The following is a 25,494-nucleotide window of genomic DNA, read 5'->3' as shown; positions in this document are numbered from 1 at the left end:
AAGTGACACGGACGCAAATTTTCACTGGAGATGTTTATTTCGTTCCAAAAGTTTCAGGCGCTCACTTCCCAATCCTGGAACTAGTAACGGGCAACAAAATGAAACGCACCATGACATTTGGAACAATGTAGATTTTTCTGAGTTTTAACTTTGTTGGAAACATTTGGGATAATGTAAGTACACAGCTCAACATAACACTTAAAGACCAAGTCATATTCTTACATATTATATCTTGAATGGTGATAGCATATTATTATTTTACAAGATTTCTCGTTTGTGAACTGGGTTCACACAAAGTGACAAACTCACCAAGGATTATCTCAGGCTCTGTAGCTCTCCTTTGCTCAACCAAGAATTTTAGTGTCTTTCAGCTTGATTGTTTCGGTTTTCACACCCGCAAAGTTTGTTTTGTCGCTCCTCTCATAGTGTTGTTTTAGGCTGCACAAGACAATGCTTTTCAGTGAAAGTGGACTGAAAAAAATACTGTGCTCCACCTGCCCAGACCCAGTTAGCAGCTAGCTGGTGGACATAGTGGAGCATTTAGCAGCTAAATAATCAGATATATCCCTCAGGAGTTGGTAGAGAGCCAAAAACAGAGCTAACGTAGCGTGAATATTGGACGTAACTCCATCAAGTGGAGGAATACATGAATCCAAAATAATGCTGATGTTGCTCAGCTGGGTGTGTAAATAGTAAAATGTTTTCTGAATGGTTGTATAATCTTCACACATGATCATATGTCATTTTTTTATGTTTCAGCTGCTCTCTAGTTGCCAAAAGATCAGTTTTTGTAAATTAAATGAATACCAAGATTAATCGCTGCAATATGAACACAGGTACCATGTATTGGCTTATAACTGATACAAAAAAGCATTCATACTTTATTTTATAACATTAATTGTAACCCAATAGTCACCATTTATGAGACCTACATGAAGGGTGACTTGTTAGAAAGTGGAACCTTCTTCTCAACATGAAAAAGTAAAGCAATTGTTAGTTTATCCGAGAGCCTTTCATTTGTGCTCATGTCTTTCTCTTTCTTCATATCAGTAGTTGACTGACTTGCCACCCTGTGTGAGTTCACATATGTAGCTTTTGTTTTTTTTTTTACCCCCCTCTCTCTGGAATTTTCCTTTGTATAGTGCACTGCCAAAAGCTCAGGTGATTTCCGCATGAGTGACTTTGGGAGGAGGCTGGTCAAAGTTCAAAGTCCAAAGTCAACAAACAGCCACAGTCTTAAGATGAGGGATCCTACGAGCACCTGCTCTGTGAGTATTTCTTACAAAAATAACCCTAACCCAGTTCAGTGTTTCTTCCTGGAGTAGCAAATGATCGTTTAACATGAATTTTCTTGTCATAGCTGCTACGAAAGCAAGCATTGTATCGGTTTTTAACTCAGGCTTTTACGGCTCCAATGTAAACATCTCATGGAGCCTTATTCTCTGCCTTTCAGTATAACAAACTCTATCAAAATGTTAAACGACTTTCAAAAAATGGGGAGTACTTCTGCAAAGAACTTATGACTGTGTTTCAGCAAAGGTAGGTTCAACACAGTTGCAGCTTTCAGACTTAAACTTTAACGACACAGGAGTTATTGTTTGACTCAGTTATTGCCTTCTTGCTGCAACCCTCTCCTGTTTTTAGGGCTGAGCTGGAGCTAAATTATGCTAAAGGACTCCAGAAACTTGCTGGCAAACTCATCAGGGCCTCTAAAGGAATGTCGAGCAAGTAAGAGACACACCGCTGAATTTCTAATTGGCTCCGTCTTTTGTCTGCTTTGTGTTCAACATGACCTCTTCCTGGGGACTAACTGCCAAGTGGTGTACAGAAATAATGGTATCAGGGGAAATGGCACGCACATAGCAAGCAAGATGTGATCAAAACATAGGCAGGTGCCGGGCCAATTAGCCCACAGCTCTAACCTTTTCATGCTGGCTCCCCCACTCAGTTCCACCTACAGCGCCTGGTGTCATGTGTCAGATGAGATGTACTCAAGAGCAGACGCCCACAGGTAGTTTTCAACCTGAGTTCACTTCTAAACTGTGCACGGTGTCCACGGAGTCAAGAAGTGTGTGAGAGATTTAAAGAGTTAAATTGGTTCTCATTTCAGATCGTTGGGAAACGCATTTCAGCAAGAAGCAATTCTGGAAATCCGACAAGTCTTAGACGAGCATACTAAGAGGAAGAGGCCTGTATGAAATAGATTTTTCATTTTTCAGGTGTTTCAGTTTATCTGTTCTAGCTGCCAGTCATTGTGAGTCTCTGACCTTTTCTCACCTTTTCGTTCAACAGCTCGACAGTGCCATTGAAAGAACTGGAAAACTTGTTACTGTTAACTGGAGTGAGCAACTCAAGGTAAAGAATGATATCATAAAACAGAGAAAGATATTATTTGTGTGAAAAGACAGAAAAGGTTTGCAAACCAACAAAAGTATTTTGCACAAGCAGGAAATCGAGAGGCACACACAAAAGCTGGCTTGAAAACAAGTAACAATTATTATGATCATACTGATCCATAAATCATAATAATGTCAGTGTTACTGTGAATGTTATGGTTAACTTTAAAGGGAAGCCCTTACAATATAGACCATATTTTGTATTATAGATACTTGCATAATGCATTACAAAGCATACATAATGCATTATTGAATGGATATAAGCTTGTATGCATTTTGATGACTTAACAAATTCAAGGATTATAGAAGTGTGTTGACAGTCTTTACATTTTATAAGGTTGAGGTTTATAAGTCTTTTAAACACCTTGGAATTGTTGAGTAGTTATCACAAGTAGCTATAAGCATGCTCATTAAGGAGACTGTACAGTTAATTGGTTCAGTGGGTAGATTGTCACGAGCAACTGGGATATTTGAACTGAACAATTTCACAAAAGAAAAACTTTTGGCTGTAGTTACAAAACAGCAAATATCAAAAGATTTACAGGAACTTCGACACAGTATTATGAAAGTGTTTTTCTTTTTCTTTTTTTTTTATTTGCACACACATACGATTTCATAAACTCCCAACCACAAACTGATAACAGACGTGTCAGGAGAGGTCAAGAACCCATCAGGCTTATAAAATGTACCCATCCTTACAGAAAAAAAGAACAAAGTGTTTCATTTAGCTCAGTTTGTGTGTTAAATGCAGTGTAGGAGTGCGCTTTATGTTTCATGTAATAAGGGCACAGTCTGCGCTTCAGATGGGCCTCATTTGTGATGTCCAAGGTGCAGGATGGTGCTCTTGTTTATATGTGTGGAGATATATACTCTGTTCTTTCAATCAGAATCTATTATAATATTATTGCTGGTTCACATGTTGGTACTGTCTTGTAAGCGGGCTAAGAACTTCATAGTGTGTGACTCTTTGAAAAGAATATACATCACATTATATCAGTAATGACTTTGCTGATTTTTGTGTTTCCTCTTCTAAAACAGACGAAGAAGAAATTGGGCGGACTAACAAGGGAGCATGAGGCGTTGTTCAACTTTGTTGAGAACAACAAGCAGATGTGCACAGAAAAAGAAAAACAAAAGGCAAAACTGCTTTTCACATCAAATACATGTTCTATTCGAGGGGTTAATACAAGCTGGAAATGTTGCCTAAGACTGATGAGATTTTTTTTGTTGTTGTTTACTACAGATGTTGAACAGGCTGACCAAGTCAGCAGAGTTGCAGACGCGGGTGGATGAGGAGTACTTTAAAATCAACATGGAGGGTCATCAGATGAGACTCAAGTTGGAAAACACACTGAAAAACTGCTATCAGGTGCCGAGAAAAATCCTTCAGAACTCTTTTCGTCTCCTTAGTGTCTTGCTCAAGGACGCCTCATTAACTACAACCAGTTGAACCAGCAAACGTTTGGTTGCAGAAAATGTTGTGGGAAAGTAAAAAATGTATGCCAAGACAAAAAAACACATGTAAATTAATGCAAAAATATAAATTTATGACAGATACTAAAAAAAATAATGAATTATTATATTTTCAATATTTCTTTGGGTTAATCGGAAATAATTTTGATGTATTTTTTTAAAGCAATTTTTAAATTTCTTTCTTTTCTTTTTTTTTTCTGTTGGAAGTTTCGGTCCTACATAGTTTGGAGCACCAAACCACCACAGTCCACTCAGTGTATTGTGCAGCTTCTCTGAGATATGAATGTTGTTACATATATGTTAATACATACTTCACAGAGTAAATGACAATGACTGAGTGAAACTGAATAGGGATTGAATGAGAAAGTATCACAGCGCCTCTTTCTGTTTTTTTCAGATCATACAGGAGCTGGAGAAACAGCGTATTGAAGTTCTGTGCAACATTTTGAACAGATACAACCTCCAAATGTCCAGCTTCGGGCAGACTCTCAAACATGTGAGCATTCATCCTCACCTGCGTCCTTCTCATGAGTGTCCCTTAAAACCTAGCTGGATATTATAACTTGTACATACACTTTTTCCACTTGCAGGGCCAACGACAGATAGAACAGGCAGTTCAGAGGGTGGACATGGATAAAGACATACAAGTCCTGACTGAAGAAAACAACATCACGGCTGATGATAATGTCGCAGAGTTTCTAATGGCTGATTACTTTGTAAGTCTATGTCATTTTTTATTTTTGCTCTGAGACTCCGGATAGAAGCTTGTCTGCAGGCCACATACTCATTCAGTGACTCATCCCCTTCAAAGACATACTCAGTCATCTCTGCAGGGGGTGTCTTTTTAATGTGAGCCACACTTAAAAGATGAATTTTCTCATTTTGAGTGTGCTCTGATGTAAATGTAATCTTTTTTGGGGGGTAAACTTTAATCTATGCAGCTATCAGGTTGGTTGCACAGTCAATAGATTGAACTTTTTAAAGGAAAAGTTCATCTACAAATTGAAATTGTCTCAGTATCTCCTCACTCCCGTGCTAAGAGGAGGTCAGGTGAAGTAACATAGAAACATAAAACATTTCTGTAGATTCACAGCAAACCAGAGTTGCGACTGAATTAGATGGGGACTTGTTTTAAAGGTGTTACTGAAAACATTCAGCCATTAAATGTGGCTTTCCAACTTATCTCTTCCACTGAATTCACGTCACAACAACACCGTTGTTCGAACTTTCTAGCCCCTCAAGTGACTGCCAGTCTGTTGCACTGGCTAACATTGCTCATGCTAGCTTGAGAAGGTTAACAGTGCCAATGCTAAATAACGCTGTTGTTAAAATCACCTAGGCAAGGTTATCGTTGCTATTGGTACGTAATGTTAACGTTGTTGCAAGATTGTTAGGGACCGTACCAAAAAGCATACAGCTCGTCGAGCGTAATCCAAGTCTCTGGAAGCCTCAAGATTCTAACTTGATTTGAAAAGACGTTTTCTTTTTTAAAAAAAAGTTTTAAAAGCTGAGATCTTAACAGTAGCTGCTAAGCTAAAAGCATTAACGTGCAACCTACCTGAAGTGGTAAACAAGCTCCTTACAAATCATTTTGGGATCTTGGGGTTTTTTACTTGACTGGGATAACACAACAATGAGCTTTGCGGAGCCTTTTTTGTGAGGGGTTGTTTTTTTACATTTTAAAACAAGTCCCCATCTGCTTTAGTTGTTCATGAGAATGCTGCAACGTTGTTTAGCTCTGTAGCTCCAGAGATGTTTTGACTACGAAACTTCACCTGATGTCACATCAGCACAGAATTGGGTAGATAATGACTGAATTTTTCGTTTTGGGGTAAACTTTTCCTTTAACGTTAAATCCTGTAAATGAATATGCAGAGCAAAAGTGACAATGGCTTGTTCGTGATATTTCCAGGAACTCGCTTTGAATTCAAATTTATTCAGACACACAAAAGAGCCTGCGGCTTTGGCATACATAGCATCAATGGTGTATTTTAACCACCACGGATACTGATGGGATAAATCCATGTTATCTGTACTCTGAATGCATCAGGAGGAGGACAGCAAATCATTTATGGACAAAGACCGAAGAAAAGAGGCCATCAAACTCAAACTCCAGCGTCTGGATGACACCATTACAAAAACAAAGAAGGACCGCGAAGGCAAGTTCAGTACATTACCCGCAGAATAATGCATTAGAATTACAAAATATAATCTGATGGAGACGGTACAAATGTGTCTTTCAGTATAACTCAGTGATTCATGACGGCTATTGTTACGTAAGGTCATTCATTTGTTTCTAAATCGACATTCTGGCTGCAGGAGTTGAAAAGCTGATGAAAACGTACGCTGAAAATCCATCTTTCTCCAACCAAAAGAACCTTGAGGAAACAGAACAGCAGTTAGATGAGGTAAACAGGATGAATGGATAGTGGTGTGAGAGTGCAGATGGACGTTTACTTTAATTGATTATTTATCAGATTTGCTGGAGTGTTCACTAACGTCATCGTGTTGCCTGTAGATTACTCTAAAACTGGATCTCCTGGAGGCCACACACTACAAACTCTCTGTGTCACTGTCCGATTTAGAGGGGACAGAAAAGTCCTTTCACCGATTTAAAGACAGCATTGTGAAATGGAAAGATAAGGTAAGACTGCATGGATTTTCTTTAAGTAGATGAGGTATGTCCTGGGGGGGGGGGATAAAAGGAATATTCTGAGGTAGTGGTAGCCAATTTGTTTAAAGAAGAAAACGTGACATGTTTAAATGGGGGGTGAGAGAGTAAATGTATTCCTCATTAGGTGACAGAAGTCTCAAGAATACATTAAAAGCAGACCTGAACCAGAGTAGGATACTGGACTTGATATATTGGACAAATGGTGAAAGAAGTGGAATTTCTCCTTCCTCGAGTTTAAAGGGTAACAACCCTATTTTTGTGTCTAATTGTCAAATGGGGACAATCATAGGCATTGGGTTTATTTAAACCATCCCAGAGCTGGTGATTGTTGCAACAGAGGGAAGACGAATCAAGATGGTTTGAAGTTTTATTTTGTTTGCTTGAGGACAAAATTACTTGTCTCTGCAAATGGAGTCTGGTGGCTTTTGTTAGCAGCTGTTTCTGGTAAAACTAAAAGGATGTTCTTCTTTGAGCACAAGGTATATCTCTGTTTTCATAATGTTTTTATAATTCTCGGCCTGTCAGAGGCAAAAACAACAACTTTAAGTGGACATACTTTGACGCTGTGCAGCTGCCCTTAAGGATTACACTGCAGCCCATAAAACAGTTGCTGACTGCAGCGGTCTCACTCAGTACCGGACCAAGCTACCTTTTAAAAAGGACAGTGTAAAAAGTATGTACTTACTTTTAGTTCACATATTTGTAAGAATTGAGCGAGGCCTCAGATATATCAGGACAATGATTCCCGACCTGTTTGGTAAACATTGACAACAGCTGTCTTGTTTCAAATGGGTTTTTTAATACATTTTAAACTGGATGTCGCCTCAGAGTCTTTTCACATTAGGTACGCTTGTTTCGTACTGTGCCAGAGAATTATTGCCCCACTCCAGTCTCCCAAGCAGACTCAGTCCATTTCTGTGTTTGGGTAGACTTGCTTTCTCACCTGAGGTGAGCCCAGGTCGACATGAATGTATTCAAGACCCCCCCCTTTCAAGCAGACCCAGTGCACTTTTTTTCACACTAATCAAACGAACTGGACTCTGTGTCGGAAAACAGTGTTTTAGTTAAATGTTGTAGTGCTGAAGAGATGCTCTGGCCTCCAAAGTTCTCCAGCTGTAATGAAACATGTTTGTTTGGTGGAGACCAGGAGAAAAGCCACACCATCATGATTTTAGTGACGAGTTTGTCAATGACAATGAAAATTGTTATGTAAAATGTTATCATGCATAACCAACCATATTGTGCAGTCCCGGTTTGCATTTACACAAGAACTTGAAGTAGCACAAGCTGGATGTTGTATATAACTCAAGTCAATTGTATTTATAAAGCCAAAAATCACAAATCTAGGTTTGATCCTTAAACCCTTAGAAGTTTAAATAAGGAGAACTGTCCTCCTTGATGACGACTAGTTTAAACAAATGCTTAATCAGAGCTTGCATAGTAAGAAATCACTGTTATGTTTCTACAATGTATCACATTTCCAAAGACAAATCACTTAGTGAAAACATAATAGTCTATTTTTATGTCTAAGGACTGTGAGCACAGTGTCGTTCAACTGACTCGTCCAGTCAAACTCAGGAGGACCCCATTCAGATCCCGACAGTCACTGAGAGCTTCCATCATTTACAAAGGCCCGGCTCAGTTTGTGACCCAACAGTCTACAGAGGCTCCACCAGGCGCTGCTGACCCGCTCACTCCCACAGCTACGATGCAAGAAGCCGTGGCTGCAGAGTGTGGCAGTACTGTCAACGGAGCACTGCCTCACACTGATGATGACGACAAAGAACAAGGTAAATATGTCAACACATATTTATTTGTAATCATTGCGTTAAAAATGTAAAAAAGTGAAATTAAAGCAATGGAAAAACATCAACATCTAACAGGTCAAATCACACCAGAGCCGAGCAGTATAGGACAATGCAAAGCCCTGTACAACTTCACACCCGAGCAGGACGATGAGCTGACTTTAAAAGAAGGTGAGCGGCAACTCAGATGCAGACGATCTAAAAATAGCAGAGGTTTCATTAACAATATCTAATAAAAATTATTTGTGTTTCACAGGGGATCTTCTAGACATTTACACAAAGGAAGAGAATGGATGGTGGTTTGGAGAACTCAACGGGAAGACGGGCCATTTCCCGTCGACCTACGTTGAAGAACTGCCTGTGTTAACCAAAGTCCAATCATCTGATGCCTGAATGAGTCATAAAGAGCAAAAATACAGAACCCATCCCAAATCAGATTAAATGAAAAGATTAATGGCAACAACTGTGTTTGAATTTAAAATATTCACTGCTTTAAAATGGTTAGTGAAAAACATTTAAATATGCGTCCCTGCTGCAAGAAAGGATCTAGGATTTTTGGTCACTGCTCTCCCAAGAGTTATACTGCAATGTTGTTAGAAGTAATATTGTTTGTAAATGCTGCACCCAATTATGTTTTCTTTCATTATTTAAGCCACTTTGTGTACAGAAGAACAAGCACTGAAATAAATATGTATGTCATTGGATTAATATCATTAACTTTGATTAAAATGAGAAAAGTAAAACTAATGACACATGACAATAAATGAAAACTTTTTACACTGTCTCTAAATTATTTTATTTTACTATATTTTCAGCTGCAACAGTTAGTCAATTAACTGGTTGGTCAACAAAATTGTAATTGCTGACCATTTTGATGATAGCCTAATCATCTCAGTCACTTTTCAACCATAAATGTAAAATATTTGCCAGTTTCAGCTTCTCAAACGTTAAGATTTGCTCCCTTTCCGTGTCATTTATGAAAGAAAATAAAAGGGTCTGTTCGTTTAAAAAGAGCAAGTTGAAGAAGTCACTGTGGGAGGGAGGTTATGATGAGCATTGTCTTGACTAGATGATTAATCGATTTATCGTGAAAATGATCTGCAGATTAACCAATTATGAAAATAATCCTTAGTTGCAGCCTTAAATGTATTTGTTTTACTTTTGATTAAGTGCAACATCTATAGTTAACACTTACAGTTTTTAGGAATAGGAGACACAAATTTCAATTAGGAGTTGTCATCATTTCCGCTAGAACTGCTCTCGTAATGCCAAATACATAGTGAACTGCAAAAAGATCATTCTCAAAAATAATTGGAGACGACACTTGTTCATATAATTAACAGCAGAATATATGTAGTAAAGTCTTAACAAGGCAGGCTGTGCTCCTTCCTGACATCAGTCCATATTACAGGAAGAACTTCACTGTACAGTTCCCTCCAATCTCAGCGGCGTGCCTGAGAGATGAATTCCTTCCTGACGTTTGCCAGGAATGCTGGTAAGTTGTTGGTCTCCTGAAGCCGGCTTTCCAACACTGGCAAACACTCAAGCACGGGGTCACTTGACACAACTGTACAAAATAAAGATTTGTATTAAAACAAGCCATTTAGAGTGGTAGCTGCAGGATAAGGCTAGTGTTTTTTAATTATTTTATTAGTATCAATAAATCCAATGAAAGACCAAAACCAGCAATGCATCAGGGCCAATGTCAGGGCCAGCGGTGAGATATTATTCCTGATTAGAAGTCGCAATATTAGTGAGATGTGTCCAAAAATACTGCTTCGTCATAACAAAGGTTCCTCTTATGCAGGCGCAGAGCGTACAAGCTACTTTCCCGTCAACTGTAGTCTTTGCAGTGTGTTCACGTGCAACTGTCTTGCAGAGACACAGGCGACACAAAAGTTCAACTGTGTCTCCGTTCTTTAATGTGTTTTTGGTGTGGGCTCTCAATAACTTTTGCTGTCCCTGCCCTGTCCCTGCAGCACTCATCACTATGGCCATTTAATCCTACTGAAACATCAGTGTTTAAAAAATTGTCATAGGTAGTTTTACTATTAAAATATACAGCAGTTCCCAAAAACAGCTGGGCCCTTTTGTTTTGAGCAAACATGGTCCAAACATGAATAAATTCTGCATTTGGCCATAACAGTATAGTCTTGTGATATACTGTAAATGTGTTTAACTTACTCTGGTATGCTCCATCTTCTCTGATCCCCATTGTGACAACGTAGGCGCTGTCCTGATCTGAAGGGTTGATATTCCGGAAAACAAACTGCAGCTTTTCACCTTGACAAGGACAACAACAAAACACATTCTATAAATTCTGAAGCGGTATTTACTTCAACTAAAAAGAGAGCGAGTACTTTATTTGAGACAAGCTAGAATACTGTTATGCATTTCTCAAAGATGTGGCTGTGTTTGTCATGTGCCATTTTTTAACATTTTTTCCCCCAGTCTGGTCAAATCTTTTCTCCTGTGCCCAATATTCTCAAGCACTTATTTCTTTGTTGTTTTTAGGGTTATAAGTGGGTGTACACCATATGACTAAGCCGTTATTTCGACAACTGTGGTTGTGTTTTGAGAGAGGTATTTCAAGCAATCCAATCAGGATATAAGCATTTCTCCTATTAGATTGAGAGGTCACAATCTTCTCGCAAGAGGAACACCCAAAGAGAAGATCCTCTGAGCTGTACAAAACTGAAAAAACGAAAATCTTCATAGCAATTGCTATTAATGTATGAAAACAGTGCATAACATAACCATGACCAGCTCAAGAAAAATACTGAATATGGAATGTACACATATATGTTTGGCCCACCTTTAACCAACTGTGTTTTGCCAAGGATTGTTCGTATCTCCATCCCCAAATGATCCTGAAAGACTAGTCGGGCTTTCCCAAGATTCCTCAGTCTGTCTTTGTTTGCTTTATTTTGTGATTCAATTACTGAAAGGAGAGCAAGAAAAGAAACAAGTGCAGGAGTCAATTACTCAATATGCTACAGTCACAAATTAAGATAAGTGATTTAAACCATTAATTTTATTTTTAAATATCCACTTACGCTCTTTTCTCTTGGCTTGCTCTTCTCTGAGTTTCTCTATCTTCTGGATGATGTCATCTTTCTGCATCTCCTTCTGCTGAATCTCAGACACCATCCCTGAGATGGCATGCCGTTTCTCTTTCAATGATGTATTTATTTGTTCAAGGTCTGGTGGACAAATATTACATTCAGGTTAAAAAAGCTCAGCACATACTGAGCCACACATGTAAGGCACAGATGCAATGCTTTGTGGCCTTATGCATAAAACTCACCTTTTTTGAATGTCTGTATCGTCTCAAACAGCATGTCATCATCCTTACATTTCTTTAGACAAGTATCTGCACCAAAAGGGAAAAAACAACATCCACTCTCATTAATGCTGTGGGATTTTAATGTATTTTTAATGCAGTGTTAATGCTGTAAATGTATCGTTTACTGTATGAAGTATAAGTGCAAACACGGTTGACTATTTTAATATGGACCTCAGGGAGAGTAGTTACAGCCAAAGCAGAAATAAAGGGGGAGCCCAATAAACAATAGACAATATCTCAATCATACCTAGTGCCGACTTCACAAGCTGTCTGTGGGACTGGCACAGCTCTGTGGTTGTGTCAATAATCTCCCCATATGTCTTCAGATGTTTGTTGTGGATCTCCTCCATTGCATTAGTGAACCTGTCACTCATGTTTGGATCAGTAATGGACGTCATGATGTTCGGATGTCAGACAATCTGTAAGAACAACAACAGACAGGACAATGCTAATCATGATAAAATAACTATTTTAATCTTACCTCCCATAGCACTTTGTAATCTTATGTCACCAGTGCCTTCTTTTTCTGTGATGTATGTGTTTAATGTCTGGCTGCAAACAAAATTTCCTCTGGGATGATAAGAAAGAGCAGGTTGATGCTGAGAAACAAATACAATGAAGCCAATGTTTCACAAAGCTGATGACATGCAGCACACTTACTGTAAGAAACTACTGTTATATCAAGACAAGGAGCACCTTGCACACACCCATTGTTAAGTGGGTTTTTGATTCTGATTTCTGGAGAACATTTTACAGTTTAACAACAGACTTAAAAGGCATCTGTACATTGAAACAACAAACTTCACTGTGAATTTTACAATGCTGAATCACCCCAAGCACATTTTTCTGCAATATGATCTGTAAAAACAAAATTTTCATTACAGCCTGACAAATATATCAGTTGTCTGATGCATTATTAGCCAATATTGGCCCTATCACAGATATATCAATATTGCTGTGTGTGTTACCAGATATGCACTCATTTTATAAGATTATAATCCAGGAAAAAGATGTTAGGAAAAATGTATTAAATGACCAGTGAAATTTACTGTTCAAGTGCACCGATGTCATTTTAGACAATAAAGTTTATTGTTAATCTGTAAAATATCCTGGCTTTTCGTATCTTGGACACAAATGTTTGAAAACAACATTTGAAGGCCCATTGCATATAATTTGTGTATATTGGCCAATGTATCGGTACCAACATCAGACCCAAAAACTGAGTGGCAGTCGGGCTCTAGTTTTCCTATCAGCCAACATATATGAGCAGTTGTCAATGTATTAACAATAGGACAGTATTGGCCAAAGGCTACATTGGCCTCACTCTAATAAACCATTGTTTTTACAGAACACAATGCTTGTTGTTAAATTCCTTAACATATATACACATCAAACCTGTATGGCTGTATAAATATATATAAATGACCAAGAAAGTGAATTAAAAACAAAAAAAGAGGGGCTTCCTATAACATAAGAGACCTTTCTCAGTTGTGCATACAGTTAAGAGACTGTGCAATACAAATGAAAGCCTCGGGAAAAGATAGTAAGTGGACCTTTAGATGAGATTGTTGTGCTCAACCTGAAGAAGCCAAAAAGTAATACACTGGCTATGGATGACGTCATATTAGCAATGTCAGCAGATCCAGCTGCTTGACGCCCGAGCAAACATCCAGCTAATGAAGACTTCAGGATACGGACGACAGCTCGGAAAATAATCAAGCAACCAAACTTAAGCAAGCGTTCATAAAACATCAGCAGCCTTCAACTTCCATGGCAAGCTGGTCAAGCTAACTAGCGTTAACTTAGAAAACAATGAGTCGTGTTTGGGTTAAGTATCACCAGTTAAAACTTGGTTACAGTGCATAAATCTCACTATGTGGCCTCACCACTCCGCACCGTTTAACATTAATGTGTAATGTAACGTTTGACAGTTCGACAACATAACGTTAATCCATGTCGACGCTAACATTTGCTAGCAAACATGAGCGGCTAGCTAACCGTAGCTTGCTCACAACTCGCGTTACTTACGCTAGAAAATTAAAAAACAACTGACTCCTTTGCAATTTCATTAAGTGATGTGTTTCGTTTAAATTTCGAGGCGATACTCACGCGTTTTTAATGTGCGGCCGTCGATAAAATATGTTTGATTTAACTTCCGTCTTGCTCCTGATCCTGTCGTTATTTTCAAAAATCCGCGGTCTGTACGGCAGGGGGCGGGGACTGGAGACCGGAAGTGACGTTTTCTTTATTTTTCTTCCGCTTTCAAGTCAGCTAATGTAAATAATTTTAATAAATCAGATGGACAGTGATTTCTTCTCCATTACTTGAATAGAAAATGTGACTACTATTTTTTACAATGCTATTTCCTGCTAAACATTAAAATGCATCAGAGACCTTTAGCGTGTATGTCTTTGTTGCGATTTTGTACCACCTTGTGGTGAATCTGAGGAGGTTCAAGTGGGCCTAAACTACTCAGTTGAAATCAAGTTCAAAATATTGTTTTGATAATAGTATAATATCCTTTTTTTTAATATAAAAGTGCTCACAAAAAACGACGTTGTTTGTAAGAGGAGAAGAAAACATGGTGATGACGGGTCGACTCTGTGTGCCAGATGGGACCGTGTCATTCAGTCACAGTATTATGGGAAGCCCATTTTGTTGCCACGCTCACTCAGAATGAGAATATTAATGAGGCTGAATGGATCCAGGGGGTTACGAGGTTCACCATCTCTTTCAGTGTGTACAATGGCTAATATGTAACGACGGTAAAAGCAATGATCTGTAAAATATCTGATGGCTACACAGTCGGGGGGTAAACAGTTTTTGGAACATTTCTTAAAATGCTGAGCTCTCACGACTTGGGAACACATCATTTTATTCCATGTGGGTCCAATCTGGAGAGCTTGCAGCTGTTGTCTTTGGCTCTGTTTAATGATTTATGATGCCAGGTTGAGATATAAAGCTCTATCTCAGGCGGGGAAGGGGTTTGTGGTGTTTTGACTGGTGCTGAAGAAGCGGCTGCTGGACGCGGGCACACAGAAAGGATGGATTTTGTCTACAGCAGTGGGGTGCTGGTTATACAGCACATCCAGAACAACTACAGGGAATACCACGACTTTCTCAACTTCATGTCAACTGTCGGAGACCCTCGTAATATTTTCTCTGTTTATTTCCCCCTCTGGTTCCATCTTAGTCATAATGTGGGCATCAAGATGATATGGGTTGCTGTTATTGGAGACTGGCTAAATCTTGTTTTCAAATGGTAAACCAGTTCTGTGGTATATCTTTTTTTTTTGTATTCTGCGTGTTTTAGACTTTAATGTGATACTTGTCTTTCAGGATTCTGTTTGGCCACCGACCTTACTGGTGGGTGCAAGAAACTCCGTTCTACCACAACGATTCATTCCCACACTTGGAGCAATTCCACATCACATGTGAAACAGGGCCAGGTTAGCATGTATATTTTAGCTCATGCCATCAAAAGGGGCATTATCTAGCACAATCAAACACTCTCTTTGATATTTCTTTATGCAGGAAGTCCATCTGGTCATGCCATGGGCTCATCGTGTGTGTGGTATGTGATGATCACCTCTGCTCTCAACTTCACCAGGCCTGCCTCCTCTGTCACTTCTCTGCAAAGATTTCAAAGGTGGGCGCTTGTTTTGTATCGCACCCTTACATCGCGGGCTTCTTTATCAGTGGTTGTGTCTAAATATTCTCAATATTGCAGGTTTCGTCTTCTGAGGTCTTGTCTGTGGATGGCCTTTTGGGTCGTTCAGATAAGTGTCTGTGTCTCCAGGGTTTTCATCGCGACACATTTCCCACATCAGGTCATCCTCGGTCTTCTAGCTGGTGAGTGTCATCTTGCTACCACAAATATCCAGAGCTGCTATGTAAGATGCAATAGCTGTGTATGTTGTAATCAATCATTCGGTTTTTGTCCACAATGTGTAGGTATGCTGGTTGCGGAGGCGTTCAATTACATCCCCTCAATCTACAATGCAAGCTTGAAAGTGTATCTCCAGACCAATGTTTTTCTTTTCTCCTTTGCTGGATGCTTTTATCTGATCCTCAAATCGACAGAGCTCGATCCACTGTGGTCAGTAACTAAAGCCAAGAAGTGGTGTGCTAACCCAGACTGGATCCATATCGACACAACACCTTTTGCCGGTCTGGTGAGAAACCTGGGAGCCCTGTTCGGTCTGGGCCTGGCGGTGAACTCTCAGATGTTCATCCAGAGCTGCAAGGGGAAGAACGGCTACAAAACCAGATTCAAGCTCATGTGTGTGGCTGCAACTCTTACATCTCTGCAGGTGTATGACTTCATGAAAATGCCCACGAACAACGAAGTTGTGTTCTACATTTTATCGTTTTGTAAGAGTGCTTCAGTTCCTCTCGGTGTGGTTGCTGTTATTCCTTACTGTGTACATTTGCTGATCGGAGATGAGGACCGGAAAATAGCTTAGAATATGGAGGAATTGTGTTTTTGTAACGTTATGTTACACTATGTATTTTGCATTAAATGATGTCAAATGGGTCAGGTCCACGGACAAGTGGAGACATATATACCACCTGCCAAACTGTTATTGTCACATAAGCACTGAAACTGCATTAAATGCGGAAATACATTACATTAGATGGTTAGAATTGGTTAGAAGTCAATATGTTTTAATGTTTTTGAACTTTATGTGGTGAACATAGCAGAGTACGATGTCTAGCCTGAGTTTTCCTTTGTTTTGTTTGTTTTACATGTACAGTATAACCCGCTGTATGACACATTAGTGACATGATATGAAGGATTGTTGTAAATAAAACTGGAGATTTGTATCAATTTGAAAGTCACTGTTTTTTTTATTTATTAGAGCTTTGGAAAGTTATATGGAAATGCTATACATGTTATACATTCATTCTATTTTGGAGACACTTTTCCCCTGAGTGACTTTGATTTTCTTTCCAGTCTGCACACAGAGCACGATTCAGTGTCTTGCTCAAGCAGTTTTTGAAATGTACACAATAAAGTGCCAAAGAAATGTTAGATTTGAATAAAAGAACAAGAGAACAAAACTGTTTTCTTCTTCTTTCTCTTCTTTCTTTTCCCATCAGCCTGCCATTTCACCGAGAAAATACTAAATTAGGCCATGTTGTAAAAGTACTTCATCAAACTTTGAATTGCTGCTCAGCTGGAAAATTAAGTTATATTCAATATTTCGATCAAGCTGCAATATAAACAAATAACCTACAAATTCATGTGAATTTAAAGGGGCAATCTTTGGCTCCAACAACAGATCTGATATATATTTTTCCATAAGTCCCTACATTTTCCAGGACCTGCTAAATCATTCAGGGTTTCTCTCCTGTAAACCACAGATGTGTGCGTATGTGCAGTATATCCTGCTTTGTGTGAATTACATAATCTGTCATGAGTTGCCCTTTTTCTCCAGGAAAATTCAGATATTAATCACCCAAAATGTAATGAGGCAGAACAGAGTCTATGATGTGATTAGGCAGATTAGTTAAACTCCCCGGCAGAACCCATTTCCACATCTTGAACATGGTTGCTTAGCATCCAGTGGGCACCTGAGGCCTGGCACAAAATGATGTAACTGTCCTAAGTGTGTAGGCTACTTGATAAACCAAGCTTGAATGAACATCTGTGTCTCTGGGTATTTTATTACACCTTGGTGCTGAGGGCCAAATGACAAAGGACCTCTCAGCAGCTAACCTGTTATACAATCCAACTTTTTTTTATAATATTTAGAAAAGAAACTTAGGAAGAAATAGAAAAAAAGACATTTCACATTGAAATCTGGAATTTAATTGGATTACAAACTTTTGTTGAAATAACAAAACAGAAGTGAGTTTTGCCTCGGAAATAGTTATTTTACATCCTTCTCTGTTACTCTTTAAAGATGTTAGGGTTAGGATTCATGAGATGGCCAAATCCAAAAAACGAAAGCATAACAAGATTGTTTAACTAGAAAAATTTGCATTTCCTACGAAAATACAGTGTGAATGCTGAAGACTGAAGCGAAATCTGCTGAACATACTGCAGGAAATGCACAAAACTATAGGCTGAATGGTCGGATTTTGCAGAAAAAGCAGAATTTTCCAATAGCTGGTAAGGCAGAAAGGCTTAAAAGCAATAGGTTTAATGGGCTAACAAAGTTGAACATTTTGATAGCTGAAAAGTTTCTCTAGCTACACATGAAGTTGTATGTTTGAAGGAGTTGAAAAGGCAAAAACATGAATATCTAAAGAGGCTAAAAAGCTGTAGAGTAAGAGGGCTGAAAGAGCTTAAAAAGGTGAAAGAAGGCAAAAAAGGTAAAAAGTTAAAGGCTGATGAGGACCAAAAAGGTGAAAAAGGATGAAAAGCTGTAGAGTAAAAGGGCTGGAAGAGGTTAAAAAGGTGAAAACATATCAAAAGCTGTAAAGTAAGAGGGCTGGAAGAGGTTAAAAAGGTGAAAACATATCAAAAGCTGTAAAGTAAGAGGGCTGGAAGAGGTTAAAAAGGTGAATAAAGGATGAAAAGCTGTAGAGTAAGAGGGCTGGAAGAGATTAAAAAGGTGAAAAAAGGATGAAAAGGTAAAAGATGTAGAGTAAGAGGGTTGGAAGAGGTTAAAAAGGTGAAAGAATATTAAAATCTGTAGATTAAGAGGGCTGGAAGAGGTTAAAAAGGTGAAAAAAGGATGAAAAGGTGAAAAAGTTCAAGGGTGTAAGAGCTCAAATAGGTGAGAAAAGGATGAACAGGTAAAGAAATGTAGAGTAAGAGGGTTGGAAGAGGTTAAAAAGTTGAAAAGAATGTGAAAAGCTTTAGAGTAAGAGGCCTGGAAGAGGTTAAAAATGTGAAAAAAGGATGAAAAGCTGTAGAGTAAGAGGGCTGGAAGAGGTTAAAAAGGTGAAAACATATGAAAAGCTGTGAAGTAAGAGGGCTGTAAAAGGTTAAAAAGGTGAATAAAGGATGTAAGCTGTAGAGTAAGAGGGCTGGAAGAGGTTAAAAAGGTGAAAACATATGAAAAGCTGTAGAATAAGAGGGCTGGAAGAGGTTAAAAAGGTGAATAAAGGATGATAAGCAGTAGAGTAAGAGGCCTGGAAGAGGTTAAAAGGTGAAAACATATGAACAGCTGTAGAGTAAGAGGGCGGAATGAGCATAAAAAGGTGAAAAAAAGACTGAAAAGGCCAAAAACTTGTAGAGTAAGAGGGCAGAAAGAGGTTAAAAAGGTGAAAAAAGGCTGACAGGTGAGAAGTTAAAGGCAGAAAGAGGATAAAATGGCTGCAGACATGCTGCAGCAGGAGCAGAAACACAGACGAAAATGTCCCCATAAGGAATGAATGGGAGAATGCCTCCCAAACTCCTGCGATTCTTGAGAAAACTGTTATAGTTATCGCCAAAACATGTTACATGTTGAGTAACAGGAGACATTGCTGAACGCACCCATGTTATTTTTATTTCTGTAGAGTGCATAATGAGGGCACAGGAGCGAGAGACAAAACATGTACCGTCTGCGATCCTCCAGAAATTTTGGCTCAAAATTAACATTGCGGCTTATGGGGAACATTCAGGAGTGCTTGTCGCTCTCGGGCTTCTAAATCCAAAACCGTAAGTCCTACAGCTGAAATGAGACCATCAGCTGAAACCCAACAAGATTTCCTACATTTATATGCCTATATTGTCTATGTCAAGTACAAGATGTGGGATCCAAATCAAGCTGAAGCAAAAAAAAATCCCGTTTTCGGAGCTGCTCCTCACTCTGGGGTGCGGCAGTTGATGATGTCACGCACTCTAGCTCACGCAATACACACCCATTATAAACTCAGAAGACGGGCTTAAAATCCTTAAAACTAAAACTGCGACCATTTCAAAACCGTACAAGATTTTTAAAAACTGAATACAAGGTCAATAGTTCAAGGTTTTGTGATTCATTTAAAGTTTGAATGGTGTCTCTCGCTCAACGTATGAGGAACAAGAAGAGGTTGAAAGTCGATGAGTTTTGAAGAGGATTTGAAGCTTTTCCCATCTGCTGCAATGTTAAATTTTTTTTGGAAAAAGCTGAATAGCTGAAAAAGTTGAAAAGTTGAAAAGTTGAAAAGCATAGGGTTGAAAGAGCTGAAAAAGCTGAACATTTGAATGTTTGAATGGTTTGAATAGCTGAACGTATGCTGAAGTTATAGCAGAATGAAATTTGAAAAAATCCCCATAAGAATGAATGGGGAAAATTTTGCATTAAAAGCTTAATATTTCCAAAAGTATAAAAGATTGAAACGAGAAAAATAGACCAGTAATGTCCTAAAAAGCTGAACATTTTGATATTTGAATGGTTTGAATCGGTCAAGATTTGTAGGAGGAGATAGGTGCCAAAAAACGTACGGAAGAAGAATAATAACTAGAAAAATTTGCATTTCCTACGAAAATACAGTGTGAATGCTGAAGACTGAAGCGAAATCTGCTGAACGTACTGCCAGAAATGCATAAAACTATAGGCTGAATGGTCGGGATTTTGCAGAAAAAGCAGAATTTTCCAAAAGCTGGTAAGGCAGAAAGGCTTAAAAGCAATAGGTTTAATGGGCTAACAAAGTTGAACATTTTGATAGCTGAACAGTTTCTCTAGCTGAACATGAAGTTGTATGTTTGAAGGAGTTGAAAAGGCAGAAACATGAATATCTAAAAAGGCTAAAAAGCTGTAGAGTAGAAGGGCTGGAAGAGGTTAAAAAGGTGAAAACATATGAAAAGCTGTAAAGTAAGAGGGCTGGAAGAGGTTAAAGAGTTGAAAAAAGGATGAAAATTTAAAAAAGTGAAAGAGCTCAAATAGGTGAAAAAATGATGAAAATGTAAAAAGATGTAGAGTAAGAGGCTTGGAAGAGGTTAAAATCGTCATAAAATATGAACAGCTGTAGAGTAAGAGGGCTGGAAGAGGTTAAAATGGTGATAAAATATGAAAAGCCGTGGAGTAAGAGGCCTGGAAGAGGTTAAAAAGGTGAATAAACGATGAAAAGCTGTAGAGTAAGAGGGCTGGAAGAGGTTAAAAAGGTGATAACATATGAAAAGCTGTAAAGTAAGAGGGCTGGGAGAGGTTAAAAAGGTGAATAAAGGATGACAAGCAGTAGAGTAAGAGGCCTGGAAGAGGTTAAAAAGGTGAAAAAAGGATGAAAAGGTAAAAAGATGTAGAGTAAGAGGGTTGGAAGAGGTTAAAAAGGTGAAAAGAATATGAAAATTTGTAGAGTAAGAGGGCTGGAAGACGTTAAAATTGTGAAAACATATGAAAAGCTGTAAAGTAAGAGGGCTGGAAGAGGTTAAAAAGGTGAATAAAGGATGAAAGCTGTAGAGTAAGAGGGCTGGAAGAGGTTAAAAAGGTGAAAAAAGGATGAAAATGTAAAAAAGTTTGAAGGTGAAAGAGGTCAAACATGTGAGAAAAGGATGAAAATGTAAAAAGATGTAGAGTAAGAGGGTTGGAAGAGGGTAAAAAGGTGAAAAGAATATGAAAATCTGTGGATTAAGAGGGCCAGAGGTTACACCCCGCCTTTCCGAAAACCCGCTGTTCCGAACATAGACTTCAATTCATCGTAATGGCGGGGTTTCCCTTTTTTTCAAAGACCCCGCTATTCCGAAAAGTCTATTGGGGAAACCCCTCCATTCCGAAACCCCCCCACTCCGAACGGACTCAATCAGAAAGGAAACGGAGGCTGCGCATTTATCCTTTTTTCCTTTGTGGGTTCAAACGGATCATGTGGCTGATTAACCGCAAAACAAGCGGCTTCAGCTGGACAAATGGCTATGTTGAATTGAAATTACTTATCATGCTAAATATCCCAAATTGTATGAAAATTGCTCCAATGCGTTATACCGATCTTCGGACATATTCAGACACAGCCTGATATGGGTTCTGAGCAAAGGAATGTCTGTTTTCTCCCCCGGTCTGTTGTCAGCAGGAGCGGGGGCTGCAGGCTCGCGCCTGGGTGAAGTGGGCTCAAGCCAGAGTTCAGCCGGGCTCGAGCCGAGCGGGGAGAGAAAAAATGTCTATTTCTTTTGCTCTGCGGGAGATCTCCCACAACAGAGTGGATGAGAAACCAAGGGGGACAGATCTGCCCAGCAAACATCAGAACGCAGAGTGCAGCCTTTATCTGTCACCTGGTTCAGCACCCTGGACAGCTGCCTGCGTAACTGGATGTGGGAATTTGATGCATTTGAAGCCGCGAAATTTGGTCAGAAACGTCATATATAATAACATTGTTTCGAGTCGTAAACAGTTCTGTAAGTGGAAGAAATAAGAATCAATTAGGCTATTAGTGTTAGTCCTTCTTCATATAAAGTTGTGTTACAGTCGCACAGCTGGAGACCGCTAACAAAGTTAGAGACAAGAGAGACAATGTATGAAATCCCGCAAAATTATGTGCGGTCAATATGACCGCTTCTGGCTGAAATAGGTTAAACAAATCACATTTTCTTTTCCTTTTGTGTAATTTATATAAAAACTATCCTCAATTAAAATACAGACACTTTTAAAAAATGGTTAGAAGTCTATAATGTTTGCATTTTGTTTACATCGCAGATTGATAACTTAATTGTGATAATGTTCAAAGTTATTATTATTATTATTATTATTATTATTATTATTATTTACTGTGCTAGGTATTCTTTTCGTGGTTCTTGGTGCTTGGAGCAATATTGTTGTTGTGGCATTCTAAAGCGAATTTGAAATGAATTGAATTAATAAACCTTTAGATTCTTGCCTATAGACTGATAAGTGTTGTGTTTACAAATGAGCTATACATCCAGATTTCTTGAGATTTGTATTGTCAATGGGAATTTAAATTTAAATGTCAGGCGATGTTTTCTTCATGGAAATTATTTTTCGGGCAAACAATTATAAGAGAGAGAGGGAGCGCGGACGGGGAATCCGTTGTGTGACAGTGGAGCGGAGGGTCAGCAGCTGGATTTTGCACGCACGGTCAGTAGTATAGGAGTTTGAGGTTTATTACGTTTGCGGACATTATTACAGTCAGTGTAATTATGTAACAGCCTTTGCGCCCTTGCCTTACAGCGCCTTTGCGTGCGCACAGTTTGCGTGTGTAGATCCGTGGTCATGATAATCCCCTCTATGGCTATAAGAGATGGATACACAATCAATTTCATTTAATGTTTATTGAATCAAAAATACATAGGTAGCCTATTGTCTTCTCCTCTGCTTTTTTTTTTTCAAAGACAAACTGAGCAGCACTGCTCAATCCACTCATACATTGTTAACATTCCACAAAGACAAGTTATGTTAAAACGAACGACCAGAGGGGTCATTCCCCGGCAGATCGCACCCATGGGCCACAGTTTATTTCAGAGTTGTGCGAGTGCGGCTGGAAGTGGGGATTTCAGCACCACGGATAGCGCGTGTAAAAAGATTAGACACGTTAGAAACGTTTAAATGTGTTTGCTGCAAGCGAAAATATAGGCCTAATACATAATAAATGAAGATAGTGACATAGGCCTATTAGCAATAAAAAGCAATGAGTTGTGTGAGTGTGGACGGCAGTGTTTGATGTAGGAAGTCATGTAAACTTGAAAATCAGTTTCGGAACAGTGGTGTTTTGAGGGGAGGGTCGGAACAGCGGTGTGTCGGAGTGGGTGTGTTTCGGAATGGTGGGGTTTCGCAATGGAGGGGTGTCGGAATGTCACTGCGCACCCAGGGCGGGTTGAGGTTAAAAAGGTGAATAAAGGATGAAAAGCAGTAGAGTAAGAGTGCTGGAAGAGGTTAAAAAGGTGAAAACATATGAAAAGCTGAAGAGTAAGAGGGCTGGAAGAGGTCAAAAAGGTGAAAAAAGGATGAAAGGGTAAAAAGATGTAGAGTAAGAGGGCTAGAAGAGGTTAAAAAGGTGAAAAAAGGATGAAAAGGTAAAAAGATGTAGAGTAAGAGGGCTAGAAGAGGTTAAAATGGTGATAACATATGAAAAACTGCAGAGTAAGAGGGCTAGAAGAGGTTAAAAAGGTGAAAAGAATATGAAAATCTGTAGATTAAGAGGGCTGGAAGAGGTTAAAATGGTGATAACATATGAAAAGCTGTAGAGTAAGAGGGCTTGAAGAGGTTAAACAGGTGAAAAAAGAATGAAAAGGTGAAAAGGTTTAAGGGTGTAAGAGGTCAAATAAGTGAGAAAAGGATGAACAGGTAAAACGATGTAGAGTAAGAGGGTTGGAAGAGGTTAAAAAGGTGACAAGAATATTAAAATCTGTAGATTAAGAGGGCTGGAAGAGGTTAAAAAGGTGAAAAAAGGATGAAAAGGTGAAAAAGTTCAAGGGTGCAAGAGCTCAAATAGGTGAGAAAAGGATGAACAGGTAAAGAGATGTAGAGTAAGAGGGTTGGAAGATGTTAAAATGGTGATAACATATGAAAAGCTGTGGAGTAAGAGGGCTGGAAGAGGTTAAAAAGGTGAAAGAAGGATGAAAAGGTAAAGAAGTTTAAGGGTGCATGAGCTCAAATAGGTGAGAAAAGGATGAAAACGTAAAAAGATGCAGAGTAAGAGGGTTGGAAGATGTTAAAAAATGTGAAAAGAATATGAAAATCTGTAGATTAAGAGGCCTGGAAGAGGTTAAAAGGTGAAAACATATGAACAGATGTAGAGTAAGACGGCGGAATGAGCTTAAAAAGGTGAAAAAAAGACTGAAAAGGCCAAAAAGTTGTAGAGTAAGAGGGCAGAAAGAGGTTAAACAGGTGAAAAAAGGCTGACAGGTGAGAAGGTTAAGGCAGAAAGAGGTTAAAATGGCTGCAGACATGCTGCAGCAGGAGCAGAAACACAGACGAAAATGTCTCCATAAGGATTGAATGGGAGAATGCCTCCCAAACTCCTGCGATTCTTGAGAAAACCGTTATAGTTATCGGCAAAACATGTTACATGTTGAGTAACAGGAGACATTGCTGAACGCACCCATGTTATTTTTATTTCTGTAGAGTGCATAATGAGGGCACAGGAGCGAGAGACAAAACATGTACCGCCTGCGATCCTCCAGAAATTTTGGCTCAAAATTAACATTGCGGCTTATGGGGAACATTCAGGAGTGCTTGTCGCTCTCGGGCTTCTAAATCCAAAACCGTAAGTCCTACAGCTGAAATGAGACCATCAGCTGAAACCCAACAAGATTTCCTACATTTATATGCCTATATTGTCCATGTCAAGTACAAGATGTGGGATCCAAATCAAGCTGAAGCAAAAAAAAATCCCGTTTTCGGAGCTGCTCCTCACTCTGGGGTGCGGCAGTTGATGATGTCACGCACTCTAGCTGACGCAATACACACCCATTATAAACTCAGAAGACGGGCTTAAAATCCTTAAAACTAAAACTGCGACCATTTCAAAACCGTACAAGATTTTTAAAAACTGAATACAAGGTCAATAGTTCAAGGTTTTGTGATTCATTTAAAGTTTGAATGGTGTCTCTCGCTCAACGTATGAGGAACAAGAAGAGGTTGAAAGTCGATGAGTTTTGAAGAGGATTTGAAGCTTTTCCCATTTGATTCAATGTTAAATTTTTTTGGGAAAAAGCTGAATAGCTGAAAAAGGTGAAAAGTTGAAAAGTTGAAAAGCAGAGGGTTGAAAGAGCTGAAAAAGCTGAACATTTGAATATTTGAATGGTTTGAATAGCTGAACGTATGCTGAAGTTATAGCAGAATGAAATTTGAAAAAATCCCCATAAGGATGAATGGGCAAAATTTTGCAGAAAAAGCTTAATATTTCCAAAAGTATAAAAGATTGAAATGAGAAAAATACAAGCAGTAATGTCCTTAAAAAGCTGAACATTTTGATATTTGAATGGTTTGAATA

At 38.9% G+C, this 25,494-nt stretch overlaps 3 protein-coding genes across 6 annotated transcripts; 2 read left to right on the top strand and 1 right to left on the bottom strand.

Annotated features, from left to right (window-relative positions):
- Window positions 1–1,172: 1,172 nt before the first annotated feature.
- Window positions 1,173–9,125, top strand: nostrin (nitric oxide synthase trafficking). 2 transcript variants are annotated; one of them, XM_030429386.1, is made up of 16 exons: window positions 1,173–1,268; window positions 1,454–1,539; window positions 1,645–1,728; window positions 1,949–2,011; window positions 2,111–2,192; window positions 2,293–2,355; window positions 3,435–3,533; window positions 3,640–3,765; window positions 4,267–4,365; window positions 4,460–4,585; window positions 5,920–6,028; window positions 6,189–6,277; window positions 6,388–6,513; window positions 8,057–8,333; window positions 8,427–8,519; window positions 8,605–9,125. In XM_030429386.1, the coding sequence occupies exons 1-16, from the start codon at window positions 1,173–1,175 to the stop codon at window positions 8,739–8,741; spliced, it is 1,755 nt and encodes a 584-aa protein (XP_030285246.1). In that variant the 3' UTR covers window positions 8,742–9,125. The 2 variants fall into 2 exon arrangements, with proteins under 2 accessions (XP_030285246.1, XP_030285247.1); XM_030429387.1 differs by having other exon boundaries at window positions 1,177–1,268; window positions 8,075–8,333.
- Window positions 8,339–13,928, bottom strand: spc25 (SPC25 component of NDC80 kinetochore complex). The gene is made up of 7 exons (XM_030429391.1): window positions 13,804–13,928; window positions 11,942–12,113; window positions 11,656–11,721; window positions 11,405–11,551; window positions 11,164–11,289; window positions 10,533–10,631; window positions 8,339–9,915 (listed from the first exon to the last, which is right to left on the bottom strand). Exons 2-7 carry the CDS (start codon window positions 12,090–12,092, stop codon window positions 9,791–9,793), a joined length of 714 nt encoding a protein of 237 aa, XP_030285251.1. The 5' UTR covers window positions 12,093–12,113; window positions 13,804–13,928; the 3' UTR covers window positions 8,339–9,790.
- Window positions 13,929–14,369: 441 nt separating this feature from the next.
- LOC115588659 (glucose-6-phosphatase 2) lies at window positions 14,370–16,532 on the top strand. 3 transcript variants are annotated; one of them, XM_030429389.1, is made up of 6 exons: window positions 14,370–14,430; window positions 14,888–14,956; window positions 15,034–15,143; window positions 15,229–15,343; window positions 15,425–15,546; window positions 15,649–16,532. In XM_030429389.1, exons 1-6 carry the CDS (start codon window positions 14,393–14,395, stop codon window positions 16,158–16,160), a joined length of 966 nt encoding a protein of 321 aa, XP_030285249.1. In that variant the 5' UTR covers window positions 14,370–14,392; the 3' UTR covers window positions 16,161–16,532. The 3 variants fall into 3 exon arrangements, with proteins under 3 accessions (XP_030285249.1, XP_030285250.1, XP_030285248.1); XM_030429390.1 differs by having other exon boundaries at window positions 14,403–14,459; XM_030429388.1 differs by lacking the exon at window positions 14,370–14,430 and having other exon boundaries at window positions 14,472–14,956.
- The last annotated feature ends 8,962 nt before the right edge of the window (window positions 16,533–25,494 follow it).

This window comes from Sparus aurata, chromosome 9 (assembly GCF_900880675.1).
Source record: "Sparus aurata chromosome 9, fSpaAur1.1, whole genome shotgun sequence".
Taxonomy (NCBI): Eukaryota; Metazoa; Chordata; class Actinopteri; order Spariformes; family Sparidae; genus Sparus; species Sparus aurata.
The sequence above is the reverse complement of the archived record's forward strand: the minus strand, read 5'-3'. Positions and strand labels throughout refer to the sequence as shown.

Excerpts from the sequence above, each read along its gene's own strand:
- nostrin (XM_030429386.1), top strand. The coding sequence starts at position 1,173 with ATGAGTGACTTTGGGAGGAGGCTGGTCAAAGTTCAAAGTCCAAAGTCA. Across the intron at positions 1,269-1,453 it reads ATCCTACGAGCACCTGCTCT|TATAACAAACTCTATCAAAA; the intron begins GTGAGTATTTCT and ends TCTGCCTTTCAG. Across the intron at positions 1,540-1,644 it reads ATGACTGTGTTTCAGCAAAG|GGCTGAGCTGGAGCTAAATT; the intron begins GTAGGTTCAACA and ends TCCTGTTTTTAG.
- spc25 (XM_030429391.1), bottom strand. The coding sequence starts at position 12,092 with ATGACGTCCATTACTGATCCAAACATGAGTGACAGGTTCACTAATGCA. Across the intron at positions 11,552-11,655 it reads GATACAGACATTCAAAAAAG|ACCTTGAACAAATAAATACA; the intron begins GTGAGTTTTATG and ends TTTGTCCACCAG. Across the intron at positions 9,916-10,532 it reads AGAAGATGGAGCATACCAGA|TTGTGTCAAGTGACCCCGTG; the intron begins GTAAGTTAAACA and ends TATTTTGTACAG.
- LOC115588659 (XM_030429388.1), top strand. The coding sequence starts at position 14,739 with ATGGATTTTGTCTACAGCAGTGGGGTGCTGGTTATACAGCACATCCAG. Across the intron at positions 15,344-15,424 it reads TCTCTGCAAAGATTTCAAAG|GTTTCGTCTTCTGAGGTCTT; the intron begins GTGGGCGCTTGT and ends TCAATATTGCAG. Across the intron at positions 15,547-15,648 it reads CATCCTCGGTCTTCTAGCTG|GTATGCTGGTTGCGGAGGCG; the intron begins GTGAGTGTCATC and ends CACAATGTGTAG.